Source organism: Anser cygnoides, chromosome 1, assembly GCF_040182565.1.
Source record: "Anser cygnoides isolate HZ-2024a breed goose chromosome 1, Taihu_goose_T2T_genome, whole genome shotgun sequence".
In the NCBI taxonomy this organism is placed as follows: domain Eukaryota; kingdom Metazoa; phylum Chordata; class Aves; order Anseriformes; family Anatidae; genus Anser; species Anser cygnoides.
In genome coordinates this window covers 123,756,164-123,773,050 of record NC_089873.1, presented here as the reverse complement: position 1 = coordinate 123,773,050, position 16,887 = coordinate 123,756,164, and the positions used below count along the sequence as shown (strand labels likewise).

The following is a 16,887-nucleotide window of genomic DNA, read 5'->3' as shown; positions in this document are numbered from 1 at the left end:
ACTGAAAAGTCTGATGGGAAAACTCAACTTCCAAAAAGGAACAAAATCTCCCTCTTCTCAGAAGGGGGAACCTGAAACTACTACAATAAGATTGAAAAGAACTATGAATTTAGCAACACATTAATTAGTCTAATTATAGATGAGCCAGAATTTTGGCCCCAGATCTTTAGAAAAGTTGTCTCTTGCTCTCATCAACTACTTACAGATGACATAAGTCAAAACATAGTTAAAAAGAAAAAAGTAGAAATAAATTAACTATTAAAATTAATAAAATGACAGAATGAGAAGAGGAACTGCCAAGGTAATAGAAAGATAATAATGCTGGAATATAAAAATTGGAATCCCTTTTAAAAGGCACATTCATAGGTGACTTCATCTCCTTTAGAGGAAGAAACATCTATCTTGTTACAGTTGCATTAGCTGCCACTTTATCCACTTTTAACATAGCCTCAGTTTACACTCACTGTTTAATTTGGAGATAAGTAACTTTACTTGTAATGCAAGATTTGCAGAATCTTAAGGAAGATTTCCCATTTAAGTATATGACTACATCTTTCATGTATAAGATTCACACACAGTAACTAGCAATTTGGACAACTGAACTGTAAAGAACCGGAAGAGGTTTTCATTTTTCTTTGGAAAAAAATGATAAAAGAATACCCTTCATCATATTCAAATCTTAATTAAGTTATTTAGACCTGAAAAACACTTTTTGAAACCATTACCATGATATGTATACATAAATAGAGAAAGGATCTGAGAATCTGGTAAAGTTGTCTCAACCAACTGTGAAAGTCCTGAATAAACATTTCATTTTCCTCCACACTTCTGCAATATATTAAGGTAAATATAATGACACAACTTCAAAATGTGAAGCAGTGATGCAGAAAAAATTAAAGCCAGTACTTAAAGACTGCTTTAAGTACTGGCTTTTACTTTTATTTTATTTTATTACTTTTTTTTTTAATTTAATTGTATTTACTTACATTTAATCATAACACTACTTCCCTGCTGTGGGAGCTACACCAGCATATACCAGTGCATGCATAAATACACACTCTCATACACCCTGTTCCTAAAATTCCAAGCTAAGATACAGTGCATTTTGGAGAAGGTATATATTTTTAAGTCTTTCACACAATAAAGTAAATAAATGTGAAACTTAAGTGATAGATATGTAAACAAAATTTCCAAAGAAGCTGGAAACTTTTCCATATTTAACTTATAGTTTGTTCACCTTAATTTCATAATAAATCTTAATATTTTTTCTGCTTTAGAGATCAACTTATAAAATCCCCTTCTGAACAGCTTTAATAGCAGTACCAAATCTTGCTCATCACTGAATGCATGTAATGCCTTGTAATTTTATATTTGATTGTGAGGATGTTACTTTAAAGGCTCCACTGCAGAATCATTAATCTGCCCATGCAGAAAATATTTAAAACCACTGCTCCTGCAAATTATTTAAACTATAGTAAAAGGAACGAAGGAGCTAAGGTAAACTGTGTTGTGTGAATCTTCCACATACACCACAAAAATGTCAGTAACACATGGATAAGTCAGTTAAAAGAAATGATGACGTGATATATTTGGCAGCAAGAATTTCTAAATATTAATAATAAAGAGTAAATAAACTTTTAAGTATTTTAACTGTATAAAAACTTTAACTGCATGAAAAACTGGGTTAACTGATTTCTACTTCTCAATGAAAACATTCAGAAGTATATGAAAATACAGCGTTAGCTTTACCTCCTGTTTTCTCATAGGAACAGAGTTATTGAAAGTGCTTTTCCAGTACCAACCTGTTTCCTCTTTCATTCCTTTAGTAACCCTTTAGTACCGTTCCCCATGGTGAAAACAACATAGAAGAAAAAAAAATGCTTCAGTGCAGCATAAAGAAAACAGCTATGGGAAACCTACCTGTAGCACCTTCCACCTTGTGTTCAGGTCTTCCACACAGCTGAGATTGTATGGGGAGAGCTGAATATCAGGGGGAGTGAACCGGTGAGCCAGCTCATTGACTTGATGCACCTTCTCTTTAAGCGGCACAATTTCAGCTCGATAAACCTGTGCAAATTAATTATCATAAATAAAGATAAGAAATAACTTCAAAAACTATTGGCTCTGCTACCAGCTGATTAGCAAGATAAAGGTGTTCCAGAAGGGGTGCACTGGTCATGAGACAGGTAACAGTCTTCTCATATAACAGCATGGGCTGTAGGGCTCAAGTGTAAGGCCTAGCGTTTAAGAAGGTGATAGAAATTTGGAGCCTGCACTGCAATTTTTGGCTGGTTAAACCAAATCCCTGAGCGGAACACCCATTGGACTGTTCACCGTAGTGCAAGCTTCTCTCTATCTCATTGTTTACATGTGCACAACGTGTTCCTCAGGGTAGACAGGAGTGACAAATGCTCTTTAACGCAAGAAAACAGGGGAAGACTGTGGTTCCCAAATACACTGAATTAAAGAAAGAAAGAAAGAAAAAAAAAAGCAATGCTTAAATTGCTTTCACGGTCTTACCTGGGGTATCTTGTGCATTACAAATAAAAAGTTTGGATAAAGAGAGGAAGGAAGGGAGGAAGGGAGGGAGGGAGGGAGGAAGGAAGGGACGGAGGGAAGGAAAAACAACAACAAAGCAGAACCTTCTTTCTGTGACTCCCAGACTAGCTTTCATGACTCATATTTCAGAAAAATAATGTGTCTTGTGAGATGACCATTAGAACTATGCATAAGAACAGTCTGGTTAATAATTTCAGAAATGTATGTGAAAACCAAAAGCTGCTAGTTGCTGTCTCTTGATTTTAAAATCAACAACCTGATGATGATGCTACCATGATGCATTTGAATAAATTCAGATAAATTCAGGGCACCATGACTCCAGTGAAGAGACGCTGCTCTATGCAGATTTTCCACTGTTCCATATCTATCTTTTCTAAGGAGACATTTATGAATCTTTAACATGACAAATTGTGTCAAAATGTACCAATGAGCCATTTCTAAGGGGAAAATTCTGTCATTTTCAGGACCACTTTTTCTTGCCCTATAATGTCTGCTCACAAAGGCAGGATAATTTATTTGCTGTATTAGTCTTGCTTTCCAGCTCCTTTCTCTCAGCATTTTTAATACAGAACACATATGGTCTGCATCTCATTTTGGGTAATCAGAAAACCTGAAATGATTTCCTAATAATCATTTCACCAACATGTGATGCAAACATCAAAAATCCTCACCAAGTATCTCTGTAAACCTTAAAAGTAAATAGTATTAAGACACTCACAGACATTAGGATGTCTGTGTACATGAACTGTACTAAAGGCAAACAACATTGAAAAATTGTTCCTCAAATTTCTCTCAAAAACAGATTTGTGTCCACTAATTATGCTAAATTGCCCTACAACATAAGGAGTTATACTGACTTCAATGGCATTCATGTATAGTGAATAACTGATGATAAATCCATAAAATGCACAAACAGAAGTGATGGGCATTTTGTAAAGGTTAATGCAGAGAATGACACAAATGCCATGATGTGACAGAAGAGGCATAGATCGCGTTCATGCCATACAATTAACTTCTCCATCTCACCAGTTTCATACCATTAGGACACAACTGATGTTACTGGGAAGAATACAGATTTATAGTGTCATGAGGAGAGCAAGACCAGAGGTAAAAAGAAAAGGAAAAAATCTAGCATGTTTGATTTTATCCCACAAAGTTATATATTTGCTTAATCTGATCATTTAAGCCAGTAATTGAGTTCAGAAGAACAAAAACATGCTTTAAATATAGACATTTATTCAAAGACTGAAGATATGTATACCACAGGGTGAACATTTAGCTTGCAAATAATTATTTCACTTTTTTTTTTATTTTTTTTTTTCCTGTGACTTGTCTGATTTAGTGGCCCAGGGTCTTTGGCCACAACTCTGTCGTTTATGATTGGGATGGTCACATGGGTTCTGCCAGTGTTACCTGTTTTCCAAGATGAGTGAACATCTTTTAGCTAGTGATACCAATGCCCACATTGTATATAAATTTAAAATACTGTTAGAAAAAATGGAGAGCATCTATTGCAAAGATCAGTTCCTGCACTGCAATGTACTCTAAAGCAGCTCCTGCATTAAGCCAACTTAATTTGCTATTAATTTCTATGGCCATAGGATCAAGCTTGGATTGAAAAATTCATTGCCCAGGCAAAGCCTGTAGGTTTAAGCTTATACACTGCTTGTTTTTAAGCATGCACTGAAGTATCTTGCTGATTTCAGACTAATTATTTCAATCTGTAATGTTGACTTGAAAATACTGGTCTCACTTAAGATTGACACAAATGATTCTGTAAATCACACAATCATTATACCTAAATTAAGGTGAAATAAAAGATCGGTCACGATTTGTCAACGTTTTAGTGAGCATACCTTATTTTACAGAGAGAAAGCTTAGGAACGGAAACAAGTCATGAGACAAAAAATGAAATCAAAGAAATATATGGAAGTAAATATGAAAACATATCTCCCCCCATATTTTGGGCATTATTTCCTTATTGTTTTTTTCTTTAGGAATACTGACTTTTGCAGTTATGCTAATTTTCCAACATACAAAATATAATAGCTTTTTCAATATCTCTAAATTTGATAGTCTGTTTTCTATTATTACTAAGCCTGGGTTTTTACTAGCATTTGTGTTAGTTATACTGATCAAAATGTAAGAAACACCAAAACCAAGAGAATTCTAATTAATGCGTGGCTATCTAATTAATGCCAATAATCTTAGAATTAAAACCTGAAGACAGAAAATAAAAAAATATCCTTAGAAAGACTTGTCATATGATATTGTATGATTAAAAACATCAGCCACTACAATACTATGGTAACCAACAGTTTATCACAAATAGTCTACCAGTCAACATACATGATTCTAGAGCTAGGTTTTTGTTTTTGTTTGAGTGAAATTTTGTATGATTTTTTTTTTTCACACCAAGTATTCAAACAATTTTAAGAAATAGTAATCATTTATGTTGTACAATAATTTTCATCTATAGAAGCAGAAATTTGGAATTTCTACTTAACTATGATTTTCATCAGTATGATTAAAATCTTTTACAGTAATGTTTATGTTTTTAATAATCAGTTTGTATAGTGTAAGACTGTTTCATTTTTCCATTACTTTTTCCTTCTACATAAAAAATACCAAACCTATCATAGGTTTATAGAAAAAAAAAAAGTTAACTATAGTGTTGGTAATTTAAAAACAAATGTACATGGTGAGTAATATTCCACTACCACAACTAGAGATCTGTTTGAACCAATTAAATGGCTCAGGATGTAAATGACTTCTCAGTGTGAACAGCAATAGGAGAAACAGCCTCAAATTATGACTGTCCTTACGCAAGAAAGAATTTCAATGCTATGTGATACTATAGGTGGTAGACTGGATTTTAAATGATCCATACAGTCCTGTTAGAAAATATTTTAAAATGCTTTGGAAAATTAGCAAGGACTCTAGAAGACATACCACAGAAACCATAGCCAGCCAAATAATAGGAGTCTAGAGCATAACAGCAGCCATAAGCAGTCAGATGAAAAGCTCATCTCACCCCTCCTGTCTCTGAGAGCAACCAATACATTTGCTTGGGGAAGAAGGAAAGCCTGGGAAACCTTGAGTATCCCCGCTCCTTGCTGTACTCTTCCAGCTCAGCAATTTGGGGCTCAGAGATCCTGGAGCCAGAATTTGTCTCTCTTTGTCAATTAGATCTTGAAGGATTCTTCTTACATGAAATTATCTACTTGATTTTTGAACTAACATAGGCTTTTACCATCCAAAATAGCCTATAAACTCAATGTTTAGGTTGAAGCACCACCTCTTATGTTTTTTTTTTTTTTTTTTTAAGATATCACTTGAGATCTTCTCCCATTTTTAGTTCATGAGAGACAATGATCAATCTTTCTTAGTGGACTTTCTTTGTGCTATTCCAGACTTTATAAAACCTTTATCATATTTACTCCTTCCAGGTTTAGATTCAAAGATTGACATATCCAACTAAATGTGTATATAAAGAAGATACTTAGATCTGAGCTAGTCACCATATAGTGCCTTTATATTCAATCACTGATCAAAACAGAAGCTGAATATAATGTATTTTTTTTTTTTACTATAGAATGGCATGAATCACATTCTGAATTACAGAGATTAAACTGAGAAGATTTGCATTCACTAGAGTGGGAACCTAGACGACTAGATCATACACAGACACCTACCTGGCAGATGTGAAATTACACAAAATAAATCACGTTCCTACTTCATTTATTCTGTCCTTGTGCAGGAGCTTTCCGTACTTTTGATCTGCTATATTTTTGAAATTGGTGGACCAGAACACTGCCTACAATATATAAGGTCTTATACCATGGTATAATATTTTCTGCTTTACCAAGTATTTCTAACATTTGATTTGGCATTCTGAATAGTGCTGAGTATTGAAGTGCTGGAAGTGCTGAGTGGTTTCAGAGAACCAGGGCTTACAACTCCAAGATTTCTCTCATGAGTGTTAAAGGAATGTTTAAAAGGGCTAATTGAGAGCTCATTACTGTGCATATAAAGTTGGGATTAGTTTTCTAAATGCATTGTTTAACAATTATCAACACTGACTTTCATCTGCTACCACTTTATTTCCATCCAGTACTGTGAGGTCCTTCTATAGGTGTTTGCAATTCATCCCCACCTGAAGGGCTTTAAATAGGTTTGTATCATCAACAAGATATGTCACTGCATTATTCGTTCTCCTTTTCAGTTCATTTATGTGCATACTAGACAGGGTAGACCTTCTTGAACGCAGTGTCCCTCATTAGGAAAACGGAACGTTGACCTCTGCTTTTTATTTTCTGCCTTTTACAGGAAATAAATAACTAGATAAGTGGTTATTTATCCTTATCAAGTCTTTCTCTCTTTTCCCACAGTAACCTACATTTTTAGGAACAACATTTTTGAAATCATTTTGGAATCCCCAAAAGCCAATACCCCGTTGTCAACATGCTCACTATTTTCTTGAAGGCACACTAAGAGATGTATGGCTTACCTACTTTTACAAAAGCTACATTGTCTCTTCTACAGTACACTTTTTTCTCCCAAATTTCTTGTTCTGTAGGTCCACAGTCCTGATTAGATGCACTATAGATGCACTATAGAAACTATTGCAATATTTGCCACCTCCCAGTCCTCATAATATACTAATTTTAAGCAAGAAAATACTGTTACTAGTAATAGCTGTTTTATTCTTTAATTTCATTAAAACTCTTGACTGAATAATTACCTAGTTCTGGTGACATGGTAGTCTTAATCTTATTATTTTGTTCTATGGATACTTTTTAAAAATATCTTTCTTTACACTTTTCTTTAGTCACCCCAGCTTTCTAGGTCTTCTGAAAGTCCTTCTATTTAGAGGAGATGGATTTGTTTTCAGATTCCATCGTAGTGTCTCCATGCTGTCTTCAAATTTTACTCTTTTTGGATTTTTTTAAGTAGAGTTCTTCATTTGTGTATAGTTCTCCTTCTGAAAACTGAATTTCATTGTGGTGAATAGTTTTATTATTTTTGTTTTCATTTTGTTTTTATTTTGTTTTATCCCTGCAAAAATGTTGACCTTTAGTTCATAATAATCCCTATTACGACAGCAATGTTTTGAACCTGTATTGCTTAGTACCACGCCAAATATTTCTTGTCCCATTTGTGGCCACCCTAAGAGGTTACTCCATGAAGCAGTGTTTTTTTTTTTGTTTTGTTTTGTTTTTTTTTAATCTAAAAATGTAATCTTAAAAGCATGCTCTGACAAGGCACTTACTGTAATTTCCCTTCTTGAAATGTCTCCCTTACCAATTATCTTCTTAGTGTTCCCTAACACTCCATATTTTCTATTTGGGGATGGAATTTCAAATTCCAAAGGATTTTAGGCTAGTTTGATAAAATTCATCCATCTTTGTGATTTGATTCCTAACCTTCATTAAATATAGCGTTAGGCCACCACTGTCAGAAACTTACTCTTTCTTTACTGTGCAATTTGTAACTTGGATGCTACAGTGTCTACTACTTATTTATTTCCATCAGTTTTCTGATATGTGCATATTACATTTATGTTTGAAACCAAGTATTTTCATTCCCCCATCTTATCTCTTCAGCTGTGGTATTTTTAACCCCAGATGATCACATTGAATGATATGCTTTCCATGCTCATCTATCTCTTGAAGTGTTTCACAGACCCTTTTAGAACTCAAGTGCCAGTAGATTGGTTTCTACTTATTTCAGAATATGCAGACTAACCACTCTCTCCTACTCCCTCACCCTCCACCCCCACAATAATTTGTAGGTCCTTTTCCATTAAAGTTGCTAGTGCTTTGGGTATCCTGTTGAAAAAATAAATAAATAAAAATAATTGTAAAAGCCAACACAGCCCTCAACTCTTTTTAGAATACCAACTCTATGAGCAAAGATTTGTTTAAACATGGTTACTTTTTTGTTGTTGTTACTGTCCTTCTATGCATGTCCTACTTCACATGCCATCTTGTTTTGTTTTTGTTTTTCCTTGCTTTTGTTTATTGGTCCCTAACATATAGAAAAGCACCAACTTCCTCTTTGGAAGGCTGCCCAGTGATCAGAAGGGAGCTAAAGATACAAAAGGCTAAGTCTTGATACTTAAAGACCTCACCAAATGGAGATGCCTTTTGTCATGGCCATGAAAAGGACATGTTTTTGTTTAGGATTCATAAATCAGTTTCTTTAAATCTGTAAGGAAATTCATGACTCATTTGAGTAAATAAACAGTGAATTAGCTTATTTCAATAACAATAGATATATTATATACTTTGCTAGCCTCAGGGAGTTTCCATCACAAAATTTATAAGTGAAAATTCAGGAAGGAATATTGACTATACAATGCACAATTTCTGTTTCTTGACCCCTCTTCTCCCCCAGCCACATGTGCAACAGCTGATAACAAGGCAAACATACAATTCATGAATCCAAGCAAAATTAAATCAAGAGGCTGTAACTTCTGTCCCACTCAAGTTAATGGAATAGTGTGACTAAATTCCCCTATGCCACTTGGAAAACATTACCTGAAGAGGAAGTGTATTCTCAGAACAAGACTTGTTCCTTATGCAAAGAGAAAAAAAGTAAAGTAAAATACAGGCTAGCTTTTATTTATTGTTTGCTAACGTGAATTGTCAGTGCTTCAATAAATTTGCTTCTTCTCTTACCAAGCTGATTTTTACTGACCCCACCATCTACCATATATGTTTAAACGTAGTCCAGCACAGAGAACCTCAATACCTTGTCAGAACAGACAGCAACAATGCAGCTGTACTGTGAGCAAGAACTTATTGTTGCTTGGCATTCATATCGATAAAAGGAACACAATAGCATGTACATAGTCATATTCTCATGTACATCTCAGTAGTACTGAGACTGAGTTTAGCTGTATTTGTATTAAAAATTATATTAAACAGAAACTATCTAATAATTACCATCTAATAAGTACCATCTAATAATTTCTAATCATTACACAATTGTTCAATCATGAAGTTAATAATAAGTAATTGAGATTTTCAATAATGATTTTCAAATCCAATCACTATTCTTACCATCTCCTAGTTATTTGAAACATTTTTTGCAATGAAAAATAGCTTGGGAGCAGGGTTTGTTTTTTGTGTGTGTGTGTGTGTGTGTGTGTGTGTGTGTGTGTGACTTTTGTCTTTTGTATGGCCTTAAGAAAACTTAAAATTATGTTCACAAGTTTAGGAAAATCTCTGTAAGACCATGAGTAAACAATTATGTTACAATTATAACGAAACATTGCTTTCCGACTATCTTGTCCTCATCCTATACACATTACTAAAGATCAAATGTTCTTAACATTTCCCATACACATGTATGGAGGGATCATGAATCTCATCAAATATATAATGATGCCCATCTCTTGCTGAAAAGAAAAATTGAAGGAGACAAAGTTCATTTTACCAAAGCACCTAATACTTCAAATGTTCAACTCTAGCTTCTGGAAGTGAGTCTCTGTCTTTTCTTTTTGGTTATGGATGAGACAGGAATAGATGCCTGCCTAAGATGTTAAAGGCACTTTGGTTTAATCTCCACCTTTTCTTCTCAGATTTTATGGCCTGGCAATTACAGCAATTACAGGCTTGATTTGAACACTATACAGGTTTGCTCTGAGTACTACATGGGAAATTGATCTCAAATCTAATTTCTCCCAAAGATGGTATAAACAAGACTTCAGAAGATAATAACCTCTTTCACAGAGCTTGAGGTGGGACTGAATGACCTGTCTTCTTTCCTGCCCTTCTTGAAGAAGGGACTGACATTTCACAGAATCACAGAATCGTCTAGGTTGGAAGAGACCTCCAAGATCATCTAGTCCAACCTCTGTCCTAACACTAACAAGTCCTACACTAAACCATATCACTAAGGGCTACATCTAAACGTCTTTTAAAGACCTCCAGGGATGGCGACTCAACCACCTCCCTGGGCAGTCCATTCCAATGCCTAACAACCCTTTCAGTAAAGAAGTTCTTCCTAACATCCAACCTAAACCTCCCCTGGTGCAACTTTAGCCCATTCCCCCTCGTCCTGTCACCAGGCACGTGGGAGAACAGACCAACCCCCACCTCTCTACAGCCTCCTTTAAGGTACCTATAGAGAGCGATGAGGTCTCCCCTGAGCCTCCTCTTCTCCAGGCTAAACAACCCCAGCTCCCTCAGCCGCTCCTTGTAAGACTTGTTCTCCAGACCCCTCACCAGCTTCGTTGCCCTTCTCTGGACTCTCTCGAGCACCTCCATGTCCTTCTTGTAGCGAGAGGCCCAAAACTGAACACAGTACTCGAGGTGCGGCCTCACCAGAGCCGAGTACAGGGGCACAATCACTTCCCTAGACCTGCTGGCCACACTGCTTCTTATACAGGCCAGGATGCTGTTGGCCTTCTTGGCCACCTGAGCACACTGCTGGCTCATATTCAGCCGACTATCAACCAGTATTCCCAGGTCCTTCTCTGCCAGGCAGCTTTCCAACCACTCTTCTCCCAGCCTGTAGCTCTGCTTGGGGTTGTTGCGCCCCAGGTGCAGGACCCAGCACTTGGCCTTGTTGAACTTCATACAGTTGACCTCAGCCCATCGGTCCAGCCTATCCAGATCCTCCTGCAGAGCCTTCCTACCCTCAAGCAGATCGACACACGCACCTAACTTGGTGTCATCTGCAAACTTTCTGAGGGTGCACTCGATCCCCTCATCCAGATCATCAATAAAGATATTACAGAGGACCGGCCCCAGCACTGAGCCATGGGGGACTCCACTAGTAACCAGCCTCCAACTGGATTTGGCTCCATTCACCACAACTCTTTGGGCCATCCAGCCAGTTTTTAACCCAACAAAGCGTACGCCAGTCCAAGCCACGAGCAGCCAGTTTCTTGAGGAGAATGTTGTGGGAAACGGTGTCAAAAGCCTTACTGAAGTCAAGGTAGATCACATCCACAGCCTTCCCCTCATCCACCAAGCGCGTCACTTGGTCATAGAAGGAGATCAGGTTCGTCAAGCAGGACCTACCTTTCATAAACCCATGCTGACTGGGCCTGATCGCCTGGTTGCCCTGCAAGTGCCGCGTGATGACACTCAAGATAATCTGCTCCATGAGCTTTCCTGGCACTGAGGTCAAACTAACAGGCCTATAGTTCCCCTGGTCTACCCTCCGGCCCCTCTTGTAGATGGGCTTCACGTTTGCTAGCCGCCAGTTGACTGGGACCTCCCCTGATAGCCAGGACTGCCGATAAATGATGGAAAGCGGCTTGGCCAGCTCCTCTGCCAGTTCGCTCAGTACCCTCGGGTGGATCCCATCCGGCCCCATCGACTTGCGTACATCCAAGTGCTGTAGCAGGTCACCAATCCTTTCCTCATGGATAGCGAGGGCCACATCCTGCTCCCCATCCCCTTCCACCAGCTCAGGGTACCAGGTATCCAGAGAACAACTGGTCTTGCCGCTAAAGACTGAGGCAAAGAAGGCATTGAGCACCTCAGCCTTTTCCTCATCTTTTGTAACTAAGTTTCCCCCCACATCCAGTAAAGGATGGAGATTCTCCTTAGTCCTCCTTTTTGTGTTGATGTATTTGTAAAAACGTTTTTTGTTTTCTTTAACGGCAGTAGCCAGATTGAGCTCCAGATGAGCTTTGGCCTTTCTAATTTTGTCCCTGCACAGCCTCGCAACATCCTTATAGTCCTCTTGAGTAGCCCGCCCTCTTTTCCAAAGATTATAAACCCTCCTTTTTCTCCTAAGCTCGAGCCACAACTCTCTGCTCAGCCAGGCTGGTCTAGTTCCGCGTCGGCTCGTCTTTGGGCACGTGGGGACAGACCGCTCCTGAGCCATTAAGATTTCCTTCTTGAAGAGTGCCCAGCCTTCCTGGACTCCTTTGTCCTTCAGTCATTTGCTCTCCTTCAGTCTCAGGAATCTTTCCCAGTCACTTGACCTTTTTAAGATAATTGAGAGTTGCAGTGGCATCTGCCAGCTCACCCAGCATTTGTGGGTTCATCCCATCAGGGTGCATGGACCTATGTACATCCAGAATTTTGAGCAAGAGAAGTCCACCCTCTTATATATTCCACTTACATGTTCTGACACTTATTAATATGAAGCATTTCTCAAGAAAAGGCCAATGTTACCTACAGAGTCTGTTTTCCCAGATCTGTGAGACACACACAGCCGTGGCCTCATGCCAGCCTGGCATTTTTTTTCAGTTCCTTCACATGGAAGAGTCTCCCATTAGGACAGATCTGTGCTAAACCTCAATTCTCATAAGCAGTGAGAAAGACAGAAAAGGATATCTGGAAATGTGATGAACGTGAGATGGCTTACAGAGAAAAGCCCTCCTGCGTCAAGTGAACTTGTGGTGTATTGGGTTTTTATACCAGCAGCAGCTGCAGCTAAATCAGAGCAGCATCCACTTGCACAGTGAGGTGAGGTCTTCCTATACCTCAGCCTCAGCAGGTTCCCAGCACTGACATTTCTCTACCTCAGCTCCCTCAGCGTTCAAGCAGAGGAATATTCATAGACCAGAATACACCCTTCAGATTTGTATCTAAAACTATCAAAGGTAGAACAAATTGTCATATTCTACCTAGGACAGTCGAACAGTCCCCATTTTTTTCATTAAAAAATAATAAACTTCCTTTTTGATAGGTTTAGTGTATACTGATTCAAATTTCAGTGAAACCTGAGATTGTCAGCTGCTAGTCCAATATGCTACACTTAGCTTCCTTTTAAACTCACACTGTATTTTTATTTGATTCTAGTGCTCCTGGGGACAGGCAGTGTTGAAACAAAATGGATTTTAGCTGATTTGATTTTCTATTCTGTATATTGTTATAAACTGAGAAATGACCAAGCAAAAATGCACCAGAGTAGAATATAAATCCTTTTCAGGGATAAAAATAGTTCAAATAAAAGACATAAAGGAAGAAAGAAATAAAATGCCTTTTATTCCTATCCCATTCTGAATTCTGTATCTCTGAATCTGATAAAATATTAAATTTTTCAGAAGGTATTTCATTCCTACAATTTTGAAAATGAAATGTGTATTTACTAAAAGTAAGGATATTAAAAGTGGAATATAATAAATAAATAAGGAACAAATGCCATGAATTATTTTTCTGATTTATCAAAGGAGAGAAGCCAGAGGAGGTTCAGACTGATATCAGGAAAAATTTCTTTACCATGAGGGTGGTCAAACACTGGAACAGGCTTCCTAGTGAGGTGGTGGATACCCTACCCTGTGCCTGTCAATGCTGAAAAGGTATTTGGATAATGCCCTCAATAATGTAGTTTAACTTCCGGTTAGCCCTGAAGTGGTCAGGCAGTTGGGCTTGATGATCTTTGAAGGTCCCTTTCAACTGAACTATTCTAGTCTATTCCACTCTATTTGGAGCAATTTAATAACTAGAAGGAAGGAAAGGAAGGAAAGGAAGGAAAGGAAGGAAAGGAAGGAAAGGAAGGAAAGGAAGGAAAGGAAGGAAAGGAAGGAAAGGAAGGAAAGGAAGGAAAGGAAGGAAAGGAAGGAAAGGAAGGAAAGGAAGGAAAGGAAGGAAAGAGACAGGCAGGCAGGCAGGCAGACATTAGGATGTCAACAAATAGAAGCACATTAATAGGTGGAAATATCCTGAAAAACATATCACTTTGTTATGATCAGGGCTGCTATGAACTTTTGCAGTTTTATGATCCCTGAATAAAGACAATCCATGCTATTGCGTTGTAATGTGTTCTGAAATTTTGTTCTCCTGCATGGAGGAGAAGTACATAACCACATTTAGCTTGTAATCCACTCCGTTAGAACTATAGCCATGACATGGCAAAGGCTATCCTTGCTAAATTGTCCATAAACAGTTCTGCACCATTTTTTCACATAATCAAAGTCAGTCACTCAGTTATTTTGTGACCAAGAAGCTAATATGGCAATTATGAGATGGAGTGCCTAGGAACCAACTTGAAGCTTTTCAAATTGTAATCTAAAAGTCTGATACACACTGCTTGGAAAACATAGAAAATATAAAGGGATTTTTATAAGGGAAATTTTTCATATAGTATGGTTTCATTCAGCACTATTAAAGCTAAAAGCACTTGAAAAGATATATATGTTCAGGTCCTTGAGTTTCACACAAACCTACTTTTAAACCATTAGTCTTTACTAGTTAACTAGTAAACAATGTATGTTAAACATACACAAACATAAAAGGTTGAGTAACATATGTTATAAAAAACTCTTTCAGGCAACAGAGACTCACACAAATTCTCCTTGCCCTAACAAAAAAGTAAACTAAAAAAAACCTACTATAAAGTAAATCCCTATTGTGTTTGTAAGGCAGCGTGTTATTTTAAAGGTAAATGTAGTATTTCACAGACAAAAAAGAAGGAAGCAGCTTAAAACAAGTTACAATAGCTGCATCATGATATTACAAACCACCTCAAGCTTCCAAACATCAGCAGGCAGAACTTGTATTTCAAAATCTAGGATGAAAAATATAGATTCCTAGCATGGCCATTCAACAGCTAGCTTAAATGCTACTAAGACAGATTGTATTCTGACATGCAACTAACATTAAAAGAATTCAGACCAGAAGCTTCAAAAACTCTTCCTCTCTTTTTTAATAAAAAAAACATACACAGATTAGGAATTTTTACTACTTTTAGAAAGGGAGACTTTTTTTTTTTTTCTTCACAGAACTTCATACCAGAAGGAGTTATTATATTTCATCCAATCTTTAACCTCCAGAATAGTGTAGATCAGAAAGACTGTTGAGTCCTTTCCTAAACTACTATTTTCCAGTTCTTTCATTAATATTATAACTCTCCTCTTTACCACTACTATATGATGGGTGGGGTGAAACTTCAAGACAAAATCTCCAAGACAAGGTGGAAATTCCTGGGCTTCTTCCTTCTAATGGGAACATCCTCAAAAACACCAGAAAAGGGAATACATTTCTAAAGGCAGACTTTAGTAGAACACAACCTAGAACAATTTACTTTTTATGCTAATGCAGGAAGAAAGAATGCTTAAATAAAATACTAATAATGAGACAATTAAATAAAACTTAAAAAATGTAACAGGTTTAGGGTTTTAAAGTAGCACCTTCCCAGGCATTCAGGTTGAAACCCTTTTGGGTGGGAGGCTGCCCTGCCACATCTGGAGGGAGAGCAGGCTGCAGCTCTTGGAAATGAGTAGCTGTGGCTCCAGCTGAAAATGATGAAAATTGTCATTCTTAATCTTCCAGATAATTTAACTGTACTAAAATAAAACAATTTGCAGGTAAAAGCCTAAGAGAATAGAAATAATTTGAGTGGCATTGCTGTCTGGACAAATTAGTTTCACTGATTCAATTGCCCTATTTGTAAATTGGGGATAATACTACTTCTACTGCAGTTTCAGAAAGAAGCTGAGAAGATTAACTCATACTACCTGGAACATGAGAAGCACTGTAGAAGCACTAACTACCAATTACCAGGTTTTATTATGGGTTAACCTTGAACAAAAAGACAAAATTCTATTAGGCTTTAAATAATAGGTATTAAAATGAGAAAACTATAGTACAATGTGTCACTGATAAGCATCCCAGGCAATCTAACATTCATTGTATTCCCTACTTCAAGCAGTCCCTAAATCACTACTGTTTACCAGTATACGAGCTTGATAAATTGATTTTATTTTGTGCATTGATTTGCCGATATCATAGTAAAAATATCATTACAGAATCTGCATACTTGATAGATATAACAGCAGAATACATTCCCTGAGTCCATAATTGTGACAGGAATAGGAGAGCCAATGCTTCTAAGCAAAGATTTTATTAAAAACAATGCTGCCAGACCTCTTAATGGAGAAAAAAAAAAAACAAAAACGTGGCCTCACAGAAAGCAGACAGCATTAAAATTCACTTCTAGCGTTCCTCCTTTTCCCTCCTCATGCATCTTAATGAACATACAAGTCTCAGGTTATACATACACTTCTGATATGTCCTTTTCTGTACTTGGAAATGTTTCAAGAGGAGATAATACATAGAAGATCAGTGTGACACAGGATTTCTGGTATACTTGCTCCTTGGAGATACCTTTCCTCCTTTTATCTACCCACTTGCCTGAGCCACACTCACTTAGAAAAGCTTAAATAAAATAGTACTACACTAAAAGAAAAAAAATGTTACTGGTATTGTATTTCAGGGTGGTGTGGTGGTGGTGGTAAATATTTACATTTCCAAGTTAAAAAAAAAAAAAGAAAAAAAATTGAACAGAATCACAAGAGTTCAAGAACATCTCTGATGTAATGTCAAGTCCAGGAGTATTAATACTTGGTCATCAGTT

At 37.1% G+C, this 16,887-nt stretch overlaps 1 protein-coding gene across 23 annotated transcripts in view; it reads right to left on the bottom strand.

Moving 5' to 3' along the window:
- Nucleotides 1–16,887, bottom strand: part of DMD (dystrophin) — a 1,239,454-nt gene that overhangs the window by 160,623 nt on the left and 1,061,944 nt on the right. For 22 of the 23 annotated variants that reach the window (XM_066990426.1, XM_066990448.1, XM_066990428.1 and 19 more), the window contains one exon: nt 1,921–2,067. The exons of the other annotated variant lie outside the window; for it this stretch is intronic. In XM_066990426.1, the coding sequence (XP_066846527.1) occupies nt 1,921–2,067 (147 nt within the window). The remainder of the gene's footprint in view (nt 1–1,920; nt 2,068–16,887) is intronic. 23 annotated transcript variants of the gene reach the window in all.